Source organism: Sylvia atricapilla, chromosome 1, assembly GCF_009819655.1.
Source record: "Sylvia atricapilla isolate bSylAtr1 chromosome 1, bSylAtr1.pri, whole genome shotgun sequence".
NCBI lineage: Eukaryota > Metazoa > Chordata > Aves > Passeriformes > Sylviidae > Sylvia > Sylvia atricapilla.
In genome coordinates, this window is record NC_089140.1 from 150,858,302 (window position 1) to 150,879,921 (window position 21,620).

Consider the following 21,620-nt stretch of genomic DNA (forward strand, 5'->3'; position numbering starts at 1 on the left):
GTGCCCCTGGAATGTCCTCTGTCAGTGCAGGACTGCCGGAGGCACTTTGCACCACAGTAGCTTTGTCCAAAATCACTCCCTGCTGCGGATTCCCATTTCCTCCCATAGACAGACCATGGAATCTTGAGGGGACAGCTCAGATTTAAATCTCTGTCATTTAGGCACCCAAGGGTAGATTAAATCACTCCTTCTGAGTGTTTAATGGAAGGAGTTCCTGTCCGTGGCAGAGGGTTGGGGTGAGATGATCTTTAAGGTCCTTTTCAATCCAAACCATCCTATGACTCTGTCACCTTCCAGGTGGTCCTGCCTACATCTTAAGCATCAAAGCCCAGTGGTTAAGGTGGGAATGAAAAAATTCCCATTTTCCCGAGTCTTGGGCAACTTGAGTAATTCTCCTTAAAACAGGTTCAGATAAAATGCACCTCTCTCCACTGTGGTTCAACCCACAAGTTATAGTGGCACAATCTACTTTACCTTCTTTTTCTGGCCCTGGGATATTCCTGGGTCATTCCTTAGCCTGGAGAGGGTGGTTTGCAGGCAAGGTGAGGATGCTGAGCAGAGAGGTGAGGATGTACACACATATTTACTTCCACACTTTTGCTGCTGTTTGGTGGTCCTTGGCAGGGAGAAGTTCATGATTTTCTGCAGATTCACCTCCCAAGAGTCAAATGTAGGACTCTGCTAATGAATATCCATTGCCATCATTGTTTATCTGCTGAACTAAAATCTCAGTTTCCTGAGGAATGTGTGTACCCTTAGAGCTTGGTCTGCCAAGGGTGGAAACAAACAACCTGAACCAACATTTACTTTCTGCAGTATTTATGATTCACCAAAACAATTGCTCTTGGCAATCTTGCAAGGCAGGAACTTTATTTCAGTAAGAATTATTTGGACAAATACACTGTGATGTAGGCTCGGGCTAGAATGTGTCTGAGTGTGTGGGCTTCTTGCAGGATATTCAAGGAGCTCCGAGCAGAGGAGGATGAATCAGGATGAATGAGCCAGAGAAAAATCCAGAAGATGCATAAAAGAGGTCTTTACAGCTGCATGAAAACAATATGTAGGCATTCAGCTCAGGAATAAAGAGATGGATTCCTGGCCCTGCTGACATCACTGAGGCTTCTTGGAGTCAGTGAATAACTCTGGATCTATATCAAAGACGAATGGTCCTTATTTCCAGAGAAAATGGCTACAAACTGTACAAGTTCCCACACCCTTTGAGTTCCATGTCCAACTTCACTGATTCTCAGAGGCCTCCTGAGGCCTCAAGATATTATCTCTGGAATTCTTCCCTCCTTCCCTCTATTCTCGTCCTGCACCTACAGTTTTGCCAGTGAAAGGTCTTTAAAATTCAAGTCTTATTTTTTCCCTCTTTGTCTTGCCTGGTTTTTAACCAGCTTTTGGGAATTTCTGGATTCATACTGAGAGCCATCATCATTTGAGCTGCTGGCAAAGTGTATAAAATGCCACAAATCAGACATCAGGGGGTCAGCAGTTCTTGTGGGCACAGAGCAATGGAGAAGTAAAGGAGCCTTATGCCAGAGGCAGACTGAGTTGGTGGTATCTCTATCCTGCCCTAAATATTCTGAGGAATTCAGAGGTGTGGGGTGTATTCAGGGTGACGTGCTCAACTCAAATCAACTCAGCTCAAACTGAGAATACAAAATAGAGGGATTGTGATGGGTGGGAGAGTTGATGTCTGCAGTTATATTTAAAGCACAGCTGATCTTCACCTCCTAAAAGTCCCATTTTCCATTCATCCATCTCCCCACACTGATCCTAAATGCCTTCAAGTCCCATTTGTTTATCTGGGATCTTATTTAATTCAGCTCCTTCCTGAGCCTGTGAAGTGAGGCAGCATTTCTGCCTGGTTGGTTTTTAATTGGAATTAGTTTCCAATCGATCGGATCTCCTAAATCATAATCTCAAGAGGTGCTGATGCTGTTTAATGTCAGTTTGTGTGTCTTTACCCTTACTGGGAACTCACGAAGGAGGATAAAACTTATTTTGCAGAGGGGTTTTGAGGAGAGCTGGCCACACATTCCAGTTTTCACTAGGCAGAGACTGGATTTGTAACATTTTGGTGGGAATGAAACAAAAGGATGGAAGTGTTCAAGGACAGGTTGGACAGGACTCTGAGCAATCTGATCTAGTGGAAAGTGTTCCTGCCCATGGCAGGGAGTGGAATGAGATGATCTTGAAGGTCTCTTCCCACCCAAACCATTCAGTGATCATGTGAAAATAAAGAAATTAAAAACACGGGTCCTCCAATGACACAGTGATCCTCAAGTTGTGGTGCTCACTCCTGGTCCATGGGAGAATATTGTTGCTGGACTTTTTTACAAGGTCAGCCCTCCAAGTTCTTTGGTCCTTCTCTCAAACAGGATGTGCTGCCAAAGCTTCTGGTAGAGCTGGATCCAATCAAAATTTACAAGCCCAAGAACATTCCCAATAAAGCACACAGGGGTCACATAACGGCGTTTTCTCACTGGAACTTTGTTCTGCTGTACAATTTGCTGCTGACCTGTACCTTCATTACCTGGGTTACACAATCTCCTCCAGGATCCAGGAATGGCAGGGACTCTGGAACAGCAGTGTAGCAGTAGGAGCTGTTTTGCCTGTCCAGAATTGCTGCGCTTTCCCTGCGGCAGGTGGAAGGCAGGAAACAAATAAGAATTTCACTCGGTGCTCTTAAGTGTGGGTGGGCAGGCAGGACCATTTTCACCAGAGTCCTTCTGACTGGTGTGGACCTGAAACAGCACCATTTCTGCCCAAAATAGCACGCCACAGGCAGAGACATTTTGTTTTTGCTAAAAGCAAACAGAGTTGCTAAGAAACGAATATTGCAGAGATGGAAATCCACAAAAGGTTTGACAGTTGCCGAATGGTGCGCGGCTTGGCAAACGTGGCCAAGCAGCCAGCCAGGAGGAGACAGACAATTCCATGGTGCTTCCAGCAGGAAACCCATTGTTTGTTCTTCTCATCTTGTCTCCATCAAGCACATTGCTGGAGGGGACTGAAAAACAGGGCCCTGTGGTCACAGAATCATGGAATGGTTTGGGTTGGAGGGGACCTTCAAAATCATCCAGTTCCACCCCCCTGTCATGGGCAGGGACACCTTCCACTATCCCAGGTTGCTCCAAGCCCCATCCAAGCTGGCTTTGGACATTTTCAGGGATGGGGCAGCCACAGCTTCTCTGGGCAACCTGTGCCAGGGCCTCACCACCCTCTCAGAGAAGAATTTCTTCCTAACCTCTAATCTAAATCTGTCCTTTTTCAGTTTAAAATCACAGCCTCTTGTCCTGTCCCTATCTGCTCATGTAAAAAGTCCGTCTCCTTCCTTTTTACAAGCTCCCTTGAGGCACTGGGAGGCTGTGTTGAGGTGTCTCCAGAGTTTTCTCTTCTCTGACTGGTCTGACCAACACCAGCTCCCTCACCCTGCTTTTGAGGAGAGGTACTGCAGCCCTCTGAGGATCTTTGTGGCCCTTCATGAAGTCATTTATGTGTCTCCACCAGTGATGCCTCTTCTTTAGGCTCTGGTCTGGGGCCCCCATCATGATGAGAATCCCTGACCACGTTGGTGTAGCCTTTCCCAGAGTTTGGGGACATCTCCTTATGTTCCAGCCACTGTGGAGCCTTTGGAGACAGGTCCAAAGACAGGTCCAAATCCCTGGACGCAGGATTTTACCTGCACCATGCCCCACATTGGGGAGTCAAATTTCAGCTACCTCAATTCCCTGTGCTAGAGAGATGATCTTACATAATTCCCTTCTCAGATGATAAATGACAAATGCTCTGTACCCTAAAGGTGACACTCATCGTGTTCGTGACTCTGTGCATGGGGTTTCTCCCTGAACGATGCTTTGAGAGCAGTTTGGGTGAAATAAAATCCCAGAAATATGAGACATTTGAAGGACTGCTGTCCTCTACTGGGACACAGTGCTGGTTTAAAGCTGGTTTAAAGCTTGAGACACCAGATACCAACACTCCCTGTAAGAGCTGAAGGGCCATCCCTGCTCTCCAGTGCATTGCTGCTATTGTTAGGTGTGCTCTTCAGGAAGATGGAGCTGGGGGGGAAAATAATGAAATATTAAAATAGAAGACAGAATCAAAGCAAACTAAGGCTGAGCCAATCCGACTAATAAAGGATGCCAGGAGTTGGTGTTAATTTGTGTCTGATTTAAAGTGCTTGGTGGGTGGAGAGAGAACAGCCCACAAGAGGCAGCTGGGCTCCTTCTCCATCCCCCAGCCCTGCTGTTGGAGCGGCGTGGTGGGGGAAAGAGGAGCACACACAATCAGGCGATTCATCCCCACACCGCCGTCGCACTTCGCAGAGGCAAAGGAGAAGGAGGGAAGGAGAGAGAGGGAGAGGGAGAAAAGCACTGATCCAGTTCTCATGAAAAGCAGCAAACTTTATGCTCCTGCTCACCTAACTGGGATCTACCTGCTCTACCCGCATTTACCGGCTTTCTGTGAGTTACCAAAGGGCAGCCCTGACAAAAAAGATAATTTGGATTAGTGCTTTTCTTCACCTTGCTCTTCGGGTCATGAATGCTGAGGGTTGAGGGGAGTGCTCTGATCTGCTGCTGGTGCCGGCAGGGGTCACAGTCTACTCAAGAAGTTGATGATTTATGTGCAGATGAGGATAAGAGAGGGAAAAGCCTCCCACACTGATGAGGCTTCAATGCCAAAGTCTACCTGATCCCACAGAGGTGGATTTGCTGGATGCTGGATGCCTGGATTTGCTCCCCAGAGGGAAATCAGAGAGGGTTTGGGCTCCCCATTCCTGTCGGGATTCCAGACCAGGGAATCCCTGAACAGGGATCTGACTAACCTGGTCTAGGGGAAGGTTGGACCTATGGCAGGGGGTGGAAACTGGATGGTCTTCAAGGGCCCTTCCAACCCAAACCATTCCATGATTTTATGATTCTCTGATCTCCCTCACCCCTCAGTTCCTGCAGTGACACCTGAGAGAGCATCCCATTTCTGCTGTTCATGTTCATGCACTCCCTCTGAGGCTCTACCTCTCCCCATAAATAGCTGAGGGATTACAGGCAGGCACCAGAGTGGTCCCGTGATCATCCAGACCATTTAATTATTTCCCTGCTCCCTGGTGAAGCTTTGGCCCGAGGCAGTGCCAGCACACATCGTGGCAGATGGCTGAGCCAAGGGACTCTCTCCTGCAGCTCTGTGGGACGAGGCCAAGCCCTTCTCAGAGGGAAGGAGGGCTGGGGTGTGTCCACAAGCTGTGCCATGCCTGGTCCCAGAGCCAAAACACAGCCCCTGCTCCGTATCCTTCAGCAGCAGAGACGTAGCCTGTGGAGACAGACAGCAAAAGGGCAAATTAGCATTGATTTGGCATGTGGATTCCTGTTCTTCAGGAGCTCAAGGAGGGCCATCTGCTCATTGTGTCTGGCACGAGGTGGGGGCTTGCACTCCCAACCAACCTGTGCTGGATTCCAGCCTGGCACTCCATGTGGAGATGCCCCAGCCTCTCCAGGGATTGTCCTGGGAGACTGGAAACTTCTACTGTGCTGGGTCAGTCTATCCTCTGGGCAAAAAAAGCCTCAGTTCTCACCTCCTGTCTCCTTCCTCATCATTCCTCCATTTCCTGGCTCACTGAGGCAGGTCCCTGTGCTGCACAGATGAGTTTGTCATTGCAGGGCTGCTCAGGGACTCCAGGGGCTGAGGTTTCCCTAAACACTGCTGGGCTGGAAGCACGAGGAGGAGCCTCAAAACCTTCCTCTGGAGGAAATGGGACAAGAAGAATTGCCAGCACATGGCTTTGTAGCTGAATTCCCCTCCAAAGTCTCGGGTCTTGTGTAGTAACCTAAATTTAAGCTCTCTTGCCTGCAGACCTCCAGCTGCCCTCCAGCTCTCCAGTGCTGTCTCCCTGTCCTCCCAGCCAGAAGTAAATACTCATACAAATAAAGGAGCGTATAAAAATTCCAGATTCTGCTGTCATCCCTGTGATGAAGCATCACCCAGGCCCTCCTCGGAATAAACATAAACCGTTCTCCTTCAGCCCTTCATCTTCATCAAGGCTGCACACAGACAGCTCACTAACCCCAGCCCCGAACCAGCACATCCTCAGTGCTGCACAAATCACTCCATAATGTCCTCCATCATCTCCTGTGATTGAACAAAGCCAAAGAAAGTGAGAAGAGAGGAAGAACTTTGCCTCCCAACACCTCCCCCTGCTTGCCCCTCACCAGTAATCTTCTCCCCCACATCACTTTGCTCAAGGGTTCCTGGAGAGAGGACTGGAAAGGGGAACAGAGTACATCTGTCTCGTTTATGCAAATCCTGAACTGCTTGTCATGAGGCTGATGGATGAGATGAGAGGAATAATCCAGCTTGTTGACGCCTGTGCACTGACTGCCTCCCTCTGCCAGCCTCTCTGCATTCCAGCACCCTCAGATTTGGTACAGGGGAGCCTGGAAAGGCAGTTTCTGCCCCGAGGAGCCTGTGAGGAAACAGGGAATCTCCAGGAAGCACAGCAGGCTGGATCCTTTGCTGTCCAGCGTGGTTAGCTCAGGCACAGCCCAGAGTGGGGGTGAGCATGACACTCCAGAAGAATTTAGGTCAGGGCAGATCACCATACGTCCCAAATGATGCTTTCCCACTGAGTGAAGAGGGAGGATGGATCAGGCCAACCCATTTTGGGAGGGAGTTTTAGCAACATTGATGTGACTTGTGACACTCTTTTTAGTTTCAGGCTCTGTAGATGGTTTGGCAGCGTGAACATAATTTTTGTGGCTTAATATAATATCCCTGCACCTTTCTACAGTAAATGAAAGAACAGTTATTTAGGGGAGTAATAAGAGACACATAATCATAGAATCATGGAATCATAGGGCAGAGTGGTTTGGAAGGGATATTTAAAGATCATCTGCTCCATTCCCCTGCTACCATGAGTAGCAACATAGTGAGACTTGGTTTGAAAGGGACTGTGAAGGTCATCTGGCTGCAAAACCTCTGCCATGGGCAGGGTCACCTTCCACAAGACCAGGTTGTTCAAACTCCCATCTAACCTGGCCTTAAATATCTCCAGGGATGGGGCAGCCACAGCTTCTCTGAGAAACCTTTCCCAGAGCCTCACCACCCTCATTGTAAAAGTTTCCTTCCCCATATTCACCCTGTACCTGCCCTCCTTCAGTTTAAAGACACTGCCTCTTGTCCTAGTTCCACAGGCCTCGGTAAGAAGCATCTCTCCCTCTTTCTTGCAAGCCTTTTGTATATTTTGAAAGGCTGCCATGAGGTCTGCCTGGAGCCTTCTCCTCTGCAGGCTGAACAAGCCCAGCTCTCCCAGCCTGTCTGCACAGCAGAGTGGCTCCAGCCCTCAGATCATTTTCTGGATGCCCTCCTCTGCATCCACTCCACCAGGGCCATGTCTTTTGTGTGCTGAGTGATCCAGGTCTCACCAAAGGGGCAGAATCACCTTCCTCACCCTGCTGGCCACTCTTCTTTTGAAGCATCCCAAGATCTGGTTGGTTTTCTGGGCTGTGATCTCACACTGCCAGTTCATGTTCAACCTCTCATCCACCAGGATCCTCAATCTTCCTCCTCAGGGCTACTCCTCATCCATCATCCCCCAGTCTGTATTGAAACTGGGGATTGCCCCAGCCCGGGGCCACCCAAATCCATCTGGGTGACCCATGAAAAGCTGAAGGAAAAGCAAAAAAAGAGCCACCCTGAGACTGGCAGCTGCACCCAGACCATCCTGCTCAAGAGCGATGGATTGGCCTCCCATCCACAGATTCCCTAATCCATTTTGTCACCCTTTTATGCCTTTAGCCTGCACAGCATCCTGTGGCAATGAGGTCCCGGATTGAATTATGAGCTGTGTGAAAAACTACTTCCTTTAGTTTCTGCTCAGGCTTTGGGGTCAGTGAGGATGGCTCCCTGCGTCACGGGCCTTAATTCACTGCTGCTCCCTGTGTCCCTCGAGGACCTCGAGGAGAAGGTGCTGCAGGAACGCACCTATTTATGGTTCTTCTGCTTCCTAAGTGCAGGGTGCAGGCTTCTGCTGCTTCAAGGTCATGGCTGGATCCAAACCCATTGGAAACTTGGGGCTTCAAAAGGGATTTGCTTTTTTTTTCTCTCCACATTCACAGGGGCCGTGCTCAGCTTCCACACCCTGTTCAAGCTCAGATATTTCTGCCATCTCCATGACTCTGGGAAGTTCCCATTTGCCCACATTGGTGTGGTAGCGGAGACTCCAAAGCCTCTCATTTCAGACCCTGTGGGAGCAGATGGATTCTCTCCCACAGCTGAAGCATGCCTGGAATTCAAGTCCTTTCGTGGTCCTCACTCTGTGGACAGTGAAAGTAAGGTCACAGGGATGGCCATAGAGTTCTGGTTTTATTAAAAGGACCTGTATTTTAAATGTTTTTAGTAGCCACAGCCTGAATCTCCATCTTTCTACTGCTTGAAAATTGCAAATCTGAGCAATAGGATCTTAGGGTACTTCTGTGTGCAATCTGATGACGTCCTCACTGGGCATTGGAAACTGAATGCCTAAAATTGCAAGCTGAATTCCTGTTTTCAGAAGGGGAAATGTTCCCAATCCAGTTTTAACTTTGCTGAGACAGCAGCATTCAAAAACAGCATGGTGCACCTTCAGGGTTGATGTAAAATTGGACTCTGATGCAGTCTTTCCATCTTTTCCCAGCTGCTGCCTAGGAAATATATCCCCACCACTGGGGGAGTGTGAACATTGTTTGTCTGATGGGGGGAAACTGAGGCACAGTCATTCAAAGCCATGGAAGGAACCAGAAGAGTCCACATTAAATTTTCCATACACTGGGGTGATCAGAGGCCTCTGGTCATCTCCTGCCAATGATCATCCCCAGCCAGATATGAGCTGGAGAGCAGCAAAGTGGAAATCTCCTTTCCTGGTGCTGGGAGAAACACTGGGACTTGAGCTTGTGCGGATCCTAGCCCCAGGCTGGTTGCAAAATCAGCTGTTTGGGTCTTTGTCTCCTTCAGTTTCCCTTGAGCAGCCCAGCTTCGAGGTGCCATGGGCAGGAAAAGTTTGGGTTGGAAGGGACCATAAAGATCATCAAATTCCAACTCCCTGCCATGGGCAGGCATCTTCCTCCATCCCAGGGTTCTCCAAGCCCCATCCAACCTGGCCTTGGACACTTCCAGGGTTGGGGCAGCCACAGTCTCTGGGCAGCCTGTGCTAGGGCCTCACCACCCTCACAGGGAAGAACTTCTTCCTAAATTTTGCCCTGAAACACTGACACATCACTGCCTACACATCTCAGGAGAATTCCTGGTGAGGTTTTTGCCCCAGCCAATAATCCCCACCCCAGACCACGCCAGGGCACACTCAGGAGAGAGCATCAAACCCTCTGGAAGGCTGTTCTGCTTTGGGAATAGGCAGTTTAGCCCCAGGAACAGGAACTGGGTCAAGGCTCTTGTCCTCAGGGGCCAGAGAAGGAGCCTGAGGATGTGATTCCTGTGGGATGCAGAAGTGAGCAGTGTCAGGACATGCACCCCACAAATCCCAAAGCCCAGTTTCAGCTTTTCCAAACATCCCTCTGCACATGTCCCTGTGCAAGCCTGAGCTTCCTCATGCACACACAGCCCCTCCCTAAACACCCCCTATCCCGGGGGGGTTCCCACTCAGTTCCCCAGCTAATGCCAGTGCTTTTAACCTCCAGCTGAATTCCCAATCAATCCCATCCCGGTTCCCAGCTCAAATGAGCAGTGATGGAAGTGCTCCTGTTCACTCATTGGGGTGACCTTGCCCTCAGAGGCCCTTTTGTGTAACCCTCACACTCAGGAATAGGGTGGTAACTGAGGGAAAAAGACCCCAAAGGGTTGGCTGTGAGCACTGGCAGACAGGAATGAGGGAATGGGGGAAATGAGGGGGTTTTTTTGGGATTTGTTGGTGTAGAATCCATGGTATTTCTTGGTACCGCCAATGGGGATGGCTGGGAGTTAGGCCAGGCAGGGAGTGTGGGTGATGCTGGCATGGAGGAAAAGCTGATCTTAGCAGGATCAGAGGAACTTTTTATTCCCTGGGAGTGAGGAAATGCCTGGGAACTCACAGCCCACTCTTAACTGGGATTTCAATCTGCCTTCCTTAAACTGAGGCAAACTGAGGCAGGCTGAGATGTAATATTATGACCTTCCTCAACAACCTTCTGCCAAGAAAACCCCCACGTGCTCCTTGACTTTGCTGTGCAAGGACATCAAATCCACCCCTACAAAATCCTTGAGAAACTCCAAGTCCTGCCAGGGCTTCCAACAGGCAACACCAAAAAAAATTTGCACTCGTGTGGAGGAAAGTTGAGGACAAAAATAGATGTGGATTGGGATGAGGTGATGAGCACAGACAACACCTGGCTGAGGCTGTCTAGGAGCCAGCAGAGCCCTGAGCCCCCTTTCCTCAGCAGCCACATCTGGGGGAAAACAGAGCACAGCTGGCCCTCCCTGTTGGCCAGGCTTTTCCAGAATTTTGACTGGATCCTACATTTTGAGGTCCAGCTGTCTCGTGATCCTATTCACTAAAAACAAAAACAAAACCAAACAAACCACAAAAAACCCAAAACAAAAAACCCAAATAAACCCCAAAAAACCTAACAAAAAACCACAAAACCAACCAACCAAAAAAAAAAAAAAAACCACAAAAACCCCCCAACCAACCAACCAACCAAACAAAAAAACCCACCAAATAAAACAAAACAAAACAAAACAAAAACCCACCAAAAAAGGCAAAACAAACAAACAAACAAACAAAAAACAACAACAACAACCCCCCCCAAAAAAAACCAAAACAAAACAAAAAAAAAAAAAAAAAAAAAAAAAAAAAAAAAAAAAAAAAAAAAAAAACACTAAAAAAACCCCAAGAGCCAGGAACTGAGCCTGACCTCCCAAACCCTGAAAGCTTTAGTTATGAGCCCATCTATAGTTAACATGATCTGGAACAGACACCTTAGTCTTTAAATTAATCTCCTTTTGGGATGAAATCCTGGCTGGTTGGAAATGAATCATCATCTCCAGCACTCTGCTGGAATTTTTCAGATCATGGAGCGCTAAAGGAAAGCAGAGGATGCTTCTCACATCTATCTTTTCAGGTGGGAAAGGATTGGCAGAGATGCTTCACTGACAGTGTGCACAAATCCTGGAGCCAGGATCCAAATCTGGCCTCTGGCTCCCCCTGATTGTGTCTCCTCATCTGGCCAGTGCTGGAGGAATCACAGATGGGAGGGTCCAACCAAAGCTCAGGGGCTTTGGAGTTTCCTCGTGGTTGAAAACCTCTTGGGGAACCCCAGGATGATCCATTTCTAGATATTTCCCATCCCTCCCTTTCCCCAGATCCCCTCTTCCAGCCTTTCAAAGTTAAAATAGGATCAGAATCCTGACTCAATCTCCATCAGAATCAAACATTTCCCCCCCGTTAATGCTGTCCTGCAGGCTGTTCCCTATCTGCTGGGTTCCACCCCTAAGGCAGGTGCCTTTCCTGCTTGGAGCTGGGAGAAATTTGGGATGAAGGATGCTGGTGTGTGTATATACAGGATTTATTAACACAGCAGGCAGGTGAGATTTTGGCTCTCTCTGCACTCAGGAGACTCAGAGAGAGGCAGGGGGTAGCACATCAGTCTCTGCAGTGAGAATATGGAGCAAATATTCCAGGATGTGAGGGGGGCCATGCAGAAATCAGTGGTTTGAAAATAATGGAGTTGTTTGGGTTGGAAGAGACCTTAAATATCATCTAATTCCACCCCCTCTGCCATGGGCATGGACACCTTTCCCTTGCTCAAAGCCCTCTGACCTGGCCTTGAACACTTCCAGGGATGGAAAATGGACCATAAAAAACAATATTTAGAAAAAACCACAGGTTTTGAACACTGATTTTATGGAAGAGGTGGTGCTCCAGAACCTGTCCGAGCTCCCTGGGTGCCTTCCAGGGTTAACTCCTATCCCTGCAGCCCAACAACACCCAGGTCTGAGCCCTTCTTGACTCCTGTCTGTGCTGTCAGCTCACAGATGCCACCGTGTTTTTCCAGGCATTTCCCCTCTGCTTTGCTCTCTCACAAAAAACCACAAGATTTCCAAGCTGTTGCAGCTTTTTTTTTTCTTTCCTCTCTGCTAACAGTTCCTTGTGAATAAGGACAGAACAAATTCCTGTGTTTTCTCAGAGTGGCAAGGGACGAGCTTTTTCAGGGCCAGGCATTTTCCTGCCTCAGGCAAAAGGGATATTTAGTGTGATATCTGGGGACCTTCTTGCAGGGAAATGGGAAGCCCCAGGAAAGGAGCATTAGCTTGATGAGAGTGGTTTTCACCCTGCTGGGACATCAGCCATGCACCAAGGTCAAGAGAAGGAAAAGCAGAGGGAAGTAAATCTTGGACCGTGGCACATCTGGAGCCAATGGACAGAGAAAGGGGAGCTGGAACTGCTGAGCTAGTGGGAAGAGATCAGGGAGAGGCCGCCGGGAATGGTCCTACAGGAAAGGATGCCCTTTCTGCAGTCATCTGGATTTTTTTTCCCCCTTTTTTTTTTATCTTTCCATGGAGCGTTTGTGTGCGTGTGGGTTTGTGTGCATGTCTAAGAGTGCCCTCCATTGGCCACATCCAGGCTGCTGCTGCTCCACGAGCGGAACCAGCACAGGCAGGGGAGGTGGTGGATGCTCCACCAGAGATGTCATCCTTCCCCTGTGGGAGGACTGAGCCACGCAGGGACTTTGGAAAGCAGGACATGGCAGCACTGGCAGCATCCTGCAGGCTCCTGCTGCCCAGGCAGAGCTGAAATCTCTGGGCTGGGCACAGCTGCAGGAGTGGACAGGCCAGTTTGGAGGTGTCCATCTCAGTGGGATGGGGTGAATCAGCTGGTGGGGCTCTTCAGACAGAGGGTGAAGGCTGCTCTTGGGAAATTCAGGGATGCCCTGACCCCTGCTCACACATCCCACACTGCCTGACTCCCCAGGATGGCTGTGGGCATGCAGAGGTTGTGCAGGAGGCAAGCAGGAGCACCAGGGTGGTGGCAAAATCCAGCCTCAGACCTGGATCATTCCTGCAGGAGGACAGGCCCCACCACGGTGGTGTGTGGTCAAAGCTTGGACTTGGTGACCTTGGAGATCTCTTCCAGCCTTCATAATTTGATGATTCTATGGCTTGCAGGCTCCAGAATTCACTGGGACCAGTGCAAACTGGATGCTTAAACCACTAAGGCTCCAAAATTCACTGGGACCAGTGCAAAACTGGAAACCTAAACCCCTAAGGCTCCAAAACTCACTGGGACCAGCACAAACTGGAAGCCTAAACTCCCTGAGCAGCCCAAGTGTAACCTGTGATTTAGTCCTTGCCTGGTTTTGATTTGAGCTGTGAAGGTTTGTCCCAGTGGATTTCTGATCCAGAGGATGCCAGAGTGGGATGACAAATGCTCAGCAAGGGGACAGAAAAAACGACCAGGGCTGTGCCTAGTTGTGTGAGGGTGCAGGAGCCTCACTGGTGCTTCACAGCTCTTCATAATCCCCTTCTTTGTCACCCCTGACACCTGCACAAGGTGACCGAGGCAGAAGGACCATTCAGGCCAAACTTTTCAGCCTCTTGCTATGGTTTTCTTTGGATTAAAAACTTTTTATTCTTTTTTCCCCAGGGACACACACACAAAGGCAACAAAATTTTGGTATGTCCTTGAGAAACTCAGCCAAAGGACAACCAAGGGTGCTCCAGTGTCCCCAGGCTTTGCTCTGCCAGACCCATCTCCCAGGCAGAGATAGAAGGAAAGGTTAGGGGAGGTGTTGTGTGATCCAAGTTGGGGCCAGGCAGGGATGTTCTTCCATCACTCAAAATTCCAGAAACAGCCAGGCAACCCAGACATTGACTGTGGCAAAAAACAAGGGAATGTGGGTGAATTTGACTGTGTGCCATAGAAACGTGACCTCCAACACTGCAATAATCTGCTTTTTCACTCATTTAATATCACTTCCCCAGCTGCAGGCTGTAGCCTGTGGTTATATGTCCCCCTCGGGGTTTTCTTGGGATGGGAATGCAGGAGATGGAGCTCTGCTGACATGCATCAGCCACTCAGGTGTCTGTTGTATCTTCCCTCTCTGCCAGGTCCAACTCCTGTTGAGTCAAAGATCCAGGTCTGGAGGGGGCTTTGCCCATCTCTGAGTAAAGATTCCCACTTCAGCAGGGATTAGTTGAAAGAGAAGAAAAGAATATGTTTATGCTCCTTATGGCGAAACCTTCCAGATGGGACTGCACTGAGGGGAAATCAATTGTGAGACCTAACAACCGTAACAGCTCTGGTTAAAGTTTGTTGGCTTTTATGGTGCTTTTCCCAGACAGGGGCAGTGAGGGGGAATTTGCTTTGTGCTCACCACATCCTCAGACAGAGGCAGGTCTGTGGTCAGCGTGAGAAAAATTGAGTTTGTGGAGAGCAGGAGGCCTGAGCTGAATCCCAGGCGCTGAAGTCACCATTAGGGACTGGATTTCAAAACAAACCCTGTCTCCTCATCATCTGGTTGCTATGGAGGCACTGCTGGCTCCTGCTTCCAACCAGGAAAGGCAGGTTTCTGCTCTGGACCAGAGGTTAAGATGACAGGAAAGATGGAGATACTATTTACAAGAGCATGGAGTGACAGGACGAGGGGATTGGCTTCCCACTGACAGAGGGCAGGTTTAGGTTGGATATTGGGAAGAAATTCTTTACTCAGAGGGTAGAGAGGCTCTGCACAGGCTGTCCAGAGAGATGCTGGATTCCCCTGGATCCCTGGAAATGTTCAAGGCCAGATTGGACAGGGATTGGAGCAACCTGGGGTAGTGGAAGGTGTCCCTGCCATGAGAGAGAGCTGGACAAAATGATCTCTAAGGTCCCTTCCAGCCCAACCCGCTCTGTGATTCTGTGATCCTTGTGGGTCCCTGCCAACTCGATATTTTCTATAATTCCGTGATCCCTGGCTGGCTCATCGGGGTGAAGGTCAGGTAGACTTTGGATTTGCAAACAGAATGAGCTTTTCCAGCACTGCCCTCAGAGAGCCTTTCAGAGTCTCAGATAAAGCAAAGGAGCCTTTCAGCTCCCGAATCTGATATTTAAAGCATTCACAGTCCTATTTAGGCAACCCCTCCTACCAATCAGGAAATTTAATTGATAAGATGTCCAGTAGACGCCTGTTCTTTTCTTTGCAGGTAAGACCAGGTTTTCATCCCCTTTTCACTCCTGAATTCTGGCCCCAGAGGCAGGCAGGAGCCTGGCAAGGAGAGATTTGCACTGTCGAGCTTTGTAGACTGCAAAGCAGCCAGGAGTGGGGATCTGACTTGTAAAAAATTTAAGTCCGAATGCATTTGGACTCCGTGCTGATTAGTGTCAGGTCTAACACACACTCAGGAATCTGGTGGCAGGGACTGCAGTGATTTGAAGCTGGGATGAGTTTGCAAATAGCAGCTCTGACTTTCGAGTTCCCTAACCCTCTCCTGCCCAAAAGGAAAGGTTTTGGCAGAAGAAGGGAGATGCAGAGACAAGTCTTTGAAATAGAGCAGGGAGAAGAACTGAGTGAATGTGGAGGTACATTTATGCAGGTGGAGCTTCTCTTCCCAGATTCACAGGATGGTCTGTGGGCTTCTCATCTCTTGTTTTACACTCTCCTTAGGCTGGCTTTAGCTTTCTGAATTGCGGATTTGCTGGGAATTTGTATGGCTGTAGTGGAAGCTCCCTCTGTTTGCAGTCTGGGAGGGCAGAGCCTGACATGGGGTGGGAGATGGCAGCACTGGGAACAGCAGTGGGGACACCGTGGGGCTGGAGCTGGATCCATCAGTGGCTGCAATGAGAATTTTCCCTCCTCCCTGGATGCAGATGCCTCTCTCCGTCGCCTCTCACCCTAATTCCTTCCTGCCAGCACCACCCTGATCGTGGGAAACACATCCCAGGTGATCTGAATTATTTAGAGGTTGCAGCCCAGGGCAATGTTTGCCCCCTCCTAAATTGTTTTCAGGGGCGCAGAGGGTGCTGAGCACTTTGGGGCTTTTCACTATGAACTGTGAAGTCTCCCGAAATGTCTGACTTGAGAGGGGGAAATCTTCCCGAGTGGTCCTTTGAAGGTGGGGCAGATCCGTTCTGGAGGCAGCAAGTGCTGCAGGGTCAGGATGAGCCTCATCCGAGGGAAAACGCCCGATTTTCTCTACCTGGGGTGAGCTGAGAGGGGAAGAAAGGAAAAAAAGCTGTAAAGGTGGGAGGGATGAGCACCACGGCTGTGTGATCAGCAGTGAAGAAGTCCTACCCCACACTCTGAGGGTCTGCCCTTCCTGCTGCTGTTAACGCAGCCTCTCCCCAAATCTGGGGGTGGACAACTGTGGGAGGGGGTAGAAGATGAGGAAAGTCCCGCTATTGATCTTATTTCCGCTTCTCTCTTCTCTCCTGGAAAGAGAGGAGATGGAGGGAAGGGACCATAGGAGAGTCTTTTGCTGGGGTAAGAAAAAGGGAGATTTTCACCAAATCCTCCTCCTCATTCGTCAGAGGAGCCTCTTTACAAGGCTCCGGGCAGCTGGGCTGAAGGAGGAACCTGTGCCGCAGGATGTTGCAGGGAATGCATCCTGAGGGCATTGTGGGGTGGATTCTACTTTGGGTGAAGGGTTTTGGGGGCTGAAGGAGATCCTGGGACTGGCACAGAGAGCTCTCACCCTCTGCAGATGCTCTAAGCCTGGCTGCAGCACCACAGGCTTTGGGGTGTCCTGCACTCAGGGGTGAAAGGAGAGGTGGGTGCTTGATGTGGGAAGACATAAAATCTGTCTCTATTGCCCTTTTTTGCTCCTGCACTGGGTGCACAGTTCCATCCATTATCCTGCCTGGCCTCAGGGTTACACCAGAGCTGCGTTCCTGAGCAACAGCTCCCTTCCCTGCGCTGCTCTGGTGGAAGGGAGGGAGAAAAGGAGGGACATTAGGAGGCTAAAAAACAAGCACTGGCAGAAGGAAGAGAGGAGGCAGAGCCCAGCTGGGCCGTGCTGACCTGCAGCCCACCCTCCCCAGGTGCAGCCTGAAGTCTGTGTTGAGCCAACATCCCGGCTCCCTTGGGATGGAGAGAGCTGGAGACTTCCCTAAGCCGGATATCAGTCCTCTTTCCTTTGGGGAAATGGTTCAGATTCACATTCGAGGCTCTGCTCGGGGGGCAGGCGGCCCTGGGAAGGAAAGCAGGTCACAGCTGTCTTCACCCCCGGGTGAGTCACAGCTGGGCCCCTCCCGGGGGTGGGGACACCCCCAAACCAGCCCTGGGGATGCTGATGTGTGCAGCATCTTCCCCCCGTGAGCAGTGCTGGCACTGGGGCTGCTGTGCGGGTTCTCAGCTCTGTAAAGGGTTAATAAAAACAACAACAACAAAGTACCGCCAAACACGCCAAATCCCAAATCTCTTCTCTTTCTCTCCCCTCCTCCTTCCCTTCCCTGTTTTTTCCAGGTGTTTATGGCCACAGGAGGGAGCTCAAATCCAGACATGGGAGGATCGGCTTGATTTCGGATCCAGAGCCTCTTAAACTCTGCTTTTCCTCTAAGCTGGTCCCTGTTATGTCCAGGATCTGGCACCTGCTTGACATTTACTTTGAGTTCCAGAGGACCAGAGACCTAGGATGAGGAGCATTGGATCCGCCCTGAACCTGCTTTTGGTATCGCCACTCTACTTTGTGTGGACCGTGGTCGCTCTGGACCTGGCACAAACTCCCTGCACCACTTTGGTCCAAGGGAAATTCTTTGGGTATTTCTCCTCCTTCGCCGTCTTCCCGTTGAACTCCTCTCTGTGCTCTTGGATTATCCAGAACCCCGACCCCCGCAGGTACACTTTGTACATGAAGATCCTCAAACCCTCCGGCGTATGTGACCACCAGCACATCCGCACCTACCAGTTCGACTCCTTCCTGGAGTCCACCCGCACCTACCTGGGCATGGAGAGCTTCGACGACGTGTTGAAGCTCTGCGACGGCTCCACCCGCTTTGCCTTCCTCCAGTCCAACAAACAGTTCCTGCAGATGAAGCAGACGGCCCCGCCGGGCGTGGACACCTGGCCCATGAGGTGGAAGCCCGCCAAGGCTCAGGAGAGGGACTTCTCGGTGGAATACCTGGTGGTGGGCAACAGGAACCCCAGCAAAGCCGCCTGCCAGATGCTCTGCAAGTGGCTGGACGCCTGCCTGGCCATCAGCAGCAGCTCCCACCCGTGTGGCATCATGCAGACCCCGTGCTCCTGCTCGGGAGGGGAGGTCCTGGATCAGGCCAGCGAGATCCTGGGGTTCACCAGGAAGAAGGAGGATTGCTACAAGGATGGGATTTACCTGGAGAACTGCGTGAGCAGCCCCAAGGACAGCAACGGAGCCGAGTTCCTGGGTGAGTGGAGGGTGTTGGGGAGGGAGGGTGGGTTGGGCTCTCCTCTCACGGGTCTCACACTGTCCCTTGTCACCTCTGTGTCCGTATCTGTGGATGCTTGGCATGAAAAAAATCCTCCTTTTCCAATCGACAGGCAGGTCAGGTGTAACCCACCGGGCTCTTAACAAGCCTGCGACTGGAATTGCAAATCAGCTGCCCCTAAATATTCCCAGATTTGTTGAATTCATTCTCGGGGCTTGTTCATTGCTTGTTTTACTCCTGCAGCCTCCGAGCTGCTGAGAGGGAGTTTCTTACCTGAGGGTGAGCAGTTTTCCAACATAATTACAGATGTCCTAGAAAAAGCAGGATCCAAGCTGACTCCCGAGGCGGGCTGCTCTCAGCAGCCCTATCAACCACTTTTAACTCCTAGGGAAAACTTAATTCTTGGGTCTGGTTCATGGGGATGGCAACAGAAGGCACTCTCGTTTAGTTCTTAGCTTCATTTTCCTTCTGGAGGCTTTCAGAAAGAAAATTCACCAGGCTGCTTCCATGGGGTTACTCGGTGCCTTTGCTTGGGCTCGTTCCTCAGATATTTCACTGGGTTTTGGTTGTGCTCTTGAGTGTGGTGTGGGCTGGAAAGGGGCAGGGGAGGCGGGAGAGGCATGACAGAAAGGGCTGTGAGTCAAGGTGGGATGATCCCGAAGTCTGGTTTTGTTGTTGGGGAGAGAAGTGCTGCTTCCAGAGACAGGACATGGCCTTGCAAAGCAGAAGGGACTCGGGGGGGTCCGAAAGTGAAGCCTTTTTGTCACCACCTCTGTCAGGTCTGCCCCGGGCTGTTTATTCTCAGCTCCCACCCCGGCATGCAGGTTGTGTAAAGCAGAGGTGTGATGCTGAATAGGAATCCAGGTGGCAGGGAATGGAGCCTGCAGTTCAGGGAATCTCACACCCTCTCCTGACCCTTGCCCCAAGGTCTTATCTTCTTCAGGTGCAGGGATGAAATGTCCTCTGCCACCAGCAGAAAGCTGGCATCTGTCTGGGTCAGGAATTTGGGGATCCTGCCTGACTCTTCCACCCCTGTTGAAGGTGGGATTTCTCAGGGTTGAGGGGAAGAGGCCAGATTTGCTTTTGCAGTCGGAAGGAGGAGGTGACCAGGCACAGATTCAGGCTGTGCAGAGTGATTTTCCTGCAGGCTGCAGCCTGGCATTAGCTGAGAGATTAGGATATGATCAGGTACTTGTGCTTCTGTCAGTGTATTTTGGGGGAGATTTTGTTTCTCACTGATCTGTGAATCAATACATGAAGGCACAGCCGAGCCATAAATCCTGCAAATTAGTTCTTCAGTCGTGCCTCCCTCCCAGGCCGTGAGCACAACACTCTCCAGATTTGGGTTTTTTGGTCTGTTGTTTTTTGGTTTTTTTTTTTTTTTTTTTTCTTGCAATGCCCTTTTCTCCTGTGTGAACAGCTCCTGAGGAGCCTCCTCGGAGTTCAGTCATGTGTCATGCCTGGAATTTGCTGATTGGGTGATTTATGCATTCCACCCAAGCAGTGTGACCTTTCTCACTGCAACCAAAGGTGAAATTTGAAATAAGATTTTCAGCAAATCCTGAAGCAGTCAAGCTTAATATTGGCTTTTGTAGGGATCTCTCCTAGTCCAGCTCGAGTGCCAGAATGTTCTCACGAAGTAAATATGAAAGAGGCTCAAGGGTGGCTGAATCAAAATCCTTTTTGGGTGTCAAATATTTGTAGAGTGTGGATAATTTTTCTGCTGGCTGCTCACATCTGCTCCATATTGAGGACAGGGAATTATCATCTTGGCTGGTGGGATGCCATCCACACAGAAACGATGCTTGCAGGGTGCCCGGGCTCTCCATGTGCTGCTCTGTCTGTCACTGTGTCTGTTTTGATTTATGCAAAGGCTTGATCAGGAAGATGGAGGCGAGATCCAATTTGGACAGGGAGTCAGCAGTCCCTTAACAGCATTTTGTGGGTGGAATATTTTGATAGGGTTCCTGATTTCCAAGTGCTGGTGCTCGTTATTGCAATCATTGCTGTTCTGATTGTATTTGTAGCATTTTTTTCCCCAACAAGCTTTTTTTTTTTTCTTTTTTGGTCTTTATTATCATTGCTATTTTTCCCTCCCTGCTGTTTTCTGAGTCATTTGTTGTTTCTGGGCCTGTCTTAACACTTTCATCTTGGAACAAGTGGAGATGTGTGAGTTGTACTAATCCACTCTGATGACTTTAAAGACACAAGAAGGAATGTGAAAGGTTCCCTGCCCGTAGCAGGGGATTGGAATGAGATGATCTGTGAGGTCCCTTCCAACTCAGACCATCCTATGAATTTCCAGACACCCAGATACCATCCTGAAATACGAAACCTGACGTTCCCTAATGTGCCTTTTTATTCCTTGGGTATGTCCAAAGCAAATGGATGGGTGCAAATTTACAGTGAGATGTGCTTTGGCTCACGGTCTGTGGGTGAGATCCCTGTGAAAAGCTTCACTCCAAGAGGATCCCGTTGCTCCAGAACTCCAGGGACTGTCAAGGAAACATAACTGACAGCCTGTTTTCACTCATGGCCAGTGATTTTACACCTGGCTCAGGTGCACAGGGAAGTTTATGATCATTTATTCAGGGACTTCACAAAGCAACTCTGCCAAAGTGACCCTGTCTTACATAGAGCATCTGTTTTTCGGTGTCTGGAGGAAGGAGAAACTGCTCCAAATTTGTTTCCCAGGTTTAGTTAGACTCTCTTTGTACTCACTGTCCCACACAGACGTTGCAGAGGGTACAGCAGGCAGTGGTGGGTTGCAGAAGAATCCCCCAGGTTATCCCTCAGATGTTTTGGTCTTGCTGTACATGGAGCTTGTCCTGGTCTGAAGTCTTGGGCAGCTGCCTCCAGCTGCTGCTCTGGGAAGGCTTGAACTGGGAATGTTTTCCAGGAAAAGACAATTCAACATGGCAACTATTTCTGACCATTGTCAGATGTCTCTTGGCTGACCCAGGAAATGTGGGAAGAAGGCAGAGGTTTGTTTGTAGGTCCTGATGTTTAGATTTAAACTCACCTTTTTTGGGATGTAAGTTGGCATTCCTGGAACAGGTTTGGGGTGCCAGCACAGGAGAGTGAAGAAGGGAAGACCTCCCGAAATGCTGGGCATTGGTTCTTCACAATCTGAGAATGCTGGTGGCCCTCCCAAATGTGAGCTGACTTCTGTAATTGGAGCTGGAGCTTTAACAGGGATGATGATGTGACCCTGTAATGAGAGAAGGTTAAATGTGTGCTTAAGTGCTGTGCTGAGTTAGGCACTTAATGAATG

At 49.8% G+C, this 21,620-nt stretch overlaps 1 protein-coding gene and 1 long non-coding RNA gene across 3 annotated transcripts in view; one reads left to right on the forward strand and one right to left on the reverse strand.

Annotated features, from left to right (window-relative positions):
* The window catches only part of LOC136372319 (uncharacterized), a 679,386-nt gene that overhangs the window by 189,352 nt on the left and 468,414 nt on the right, over positions 1-21,620 (reverse strand). The window lies entirely within an intron of this gene.
* Positions 1-21,620, forward strand: part of ADGRB1 (adhesion G protein-coupled receptor B1) — a 286,248-nt gene that overhangs the window by 63,037 nt on the left and 201,591 nt on the right. Inside the window, exon 2 of the mRNA XM_066336913.1 lies at positions 17,409-18,325. Coding sequence (XP_066193010.1) covers positions 17,578-18,325 — 748 coding nt within the window. The 5' untranslated portion in view covers positions 17,409-17,577. The remainder of the gene's footprint in view (positions 1-17,408; positions 18,326-21,620) is intronic.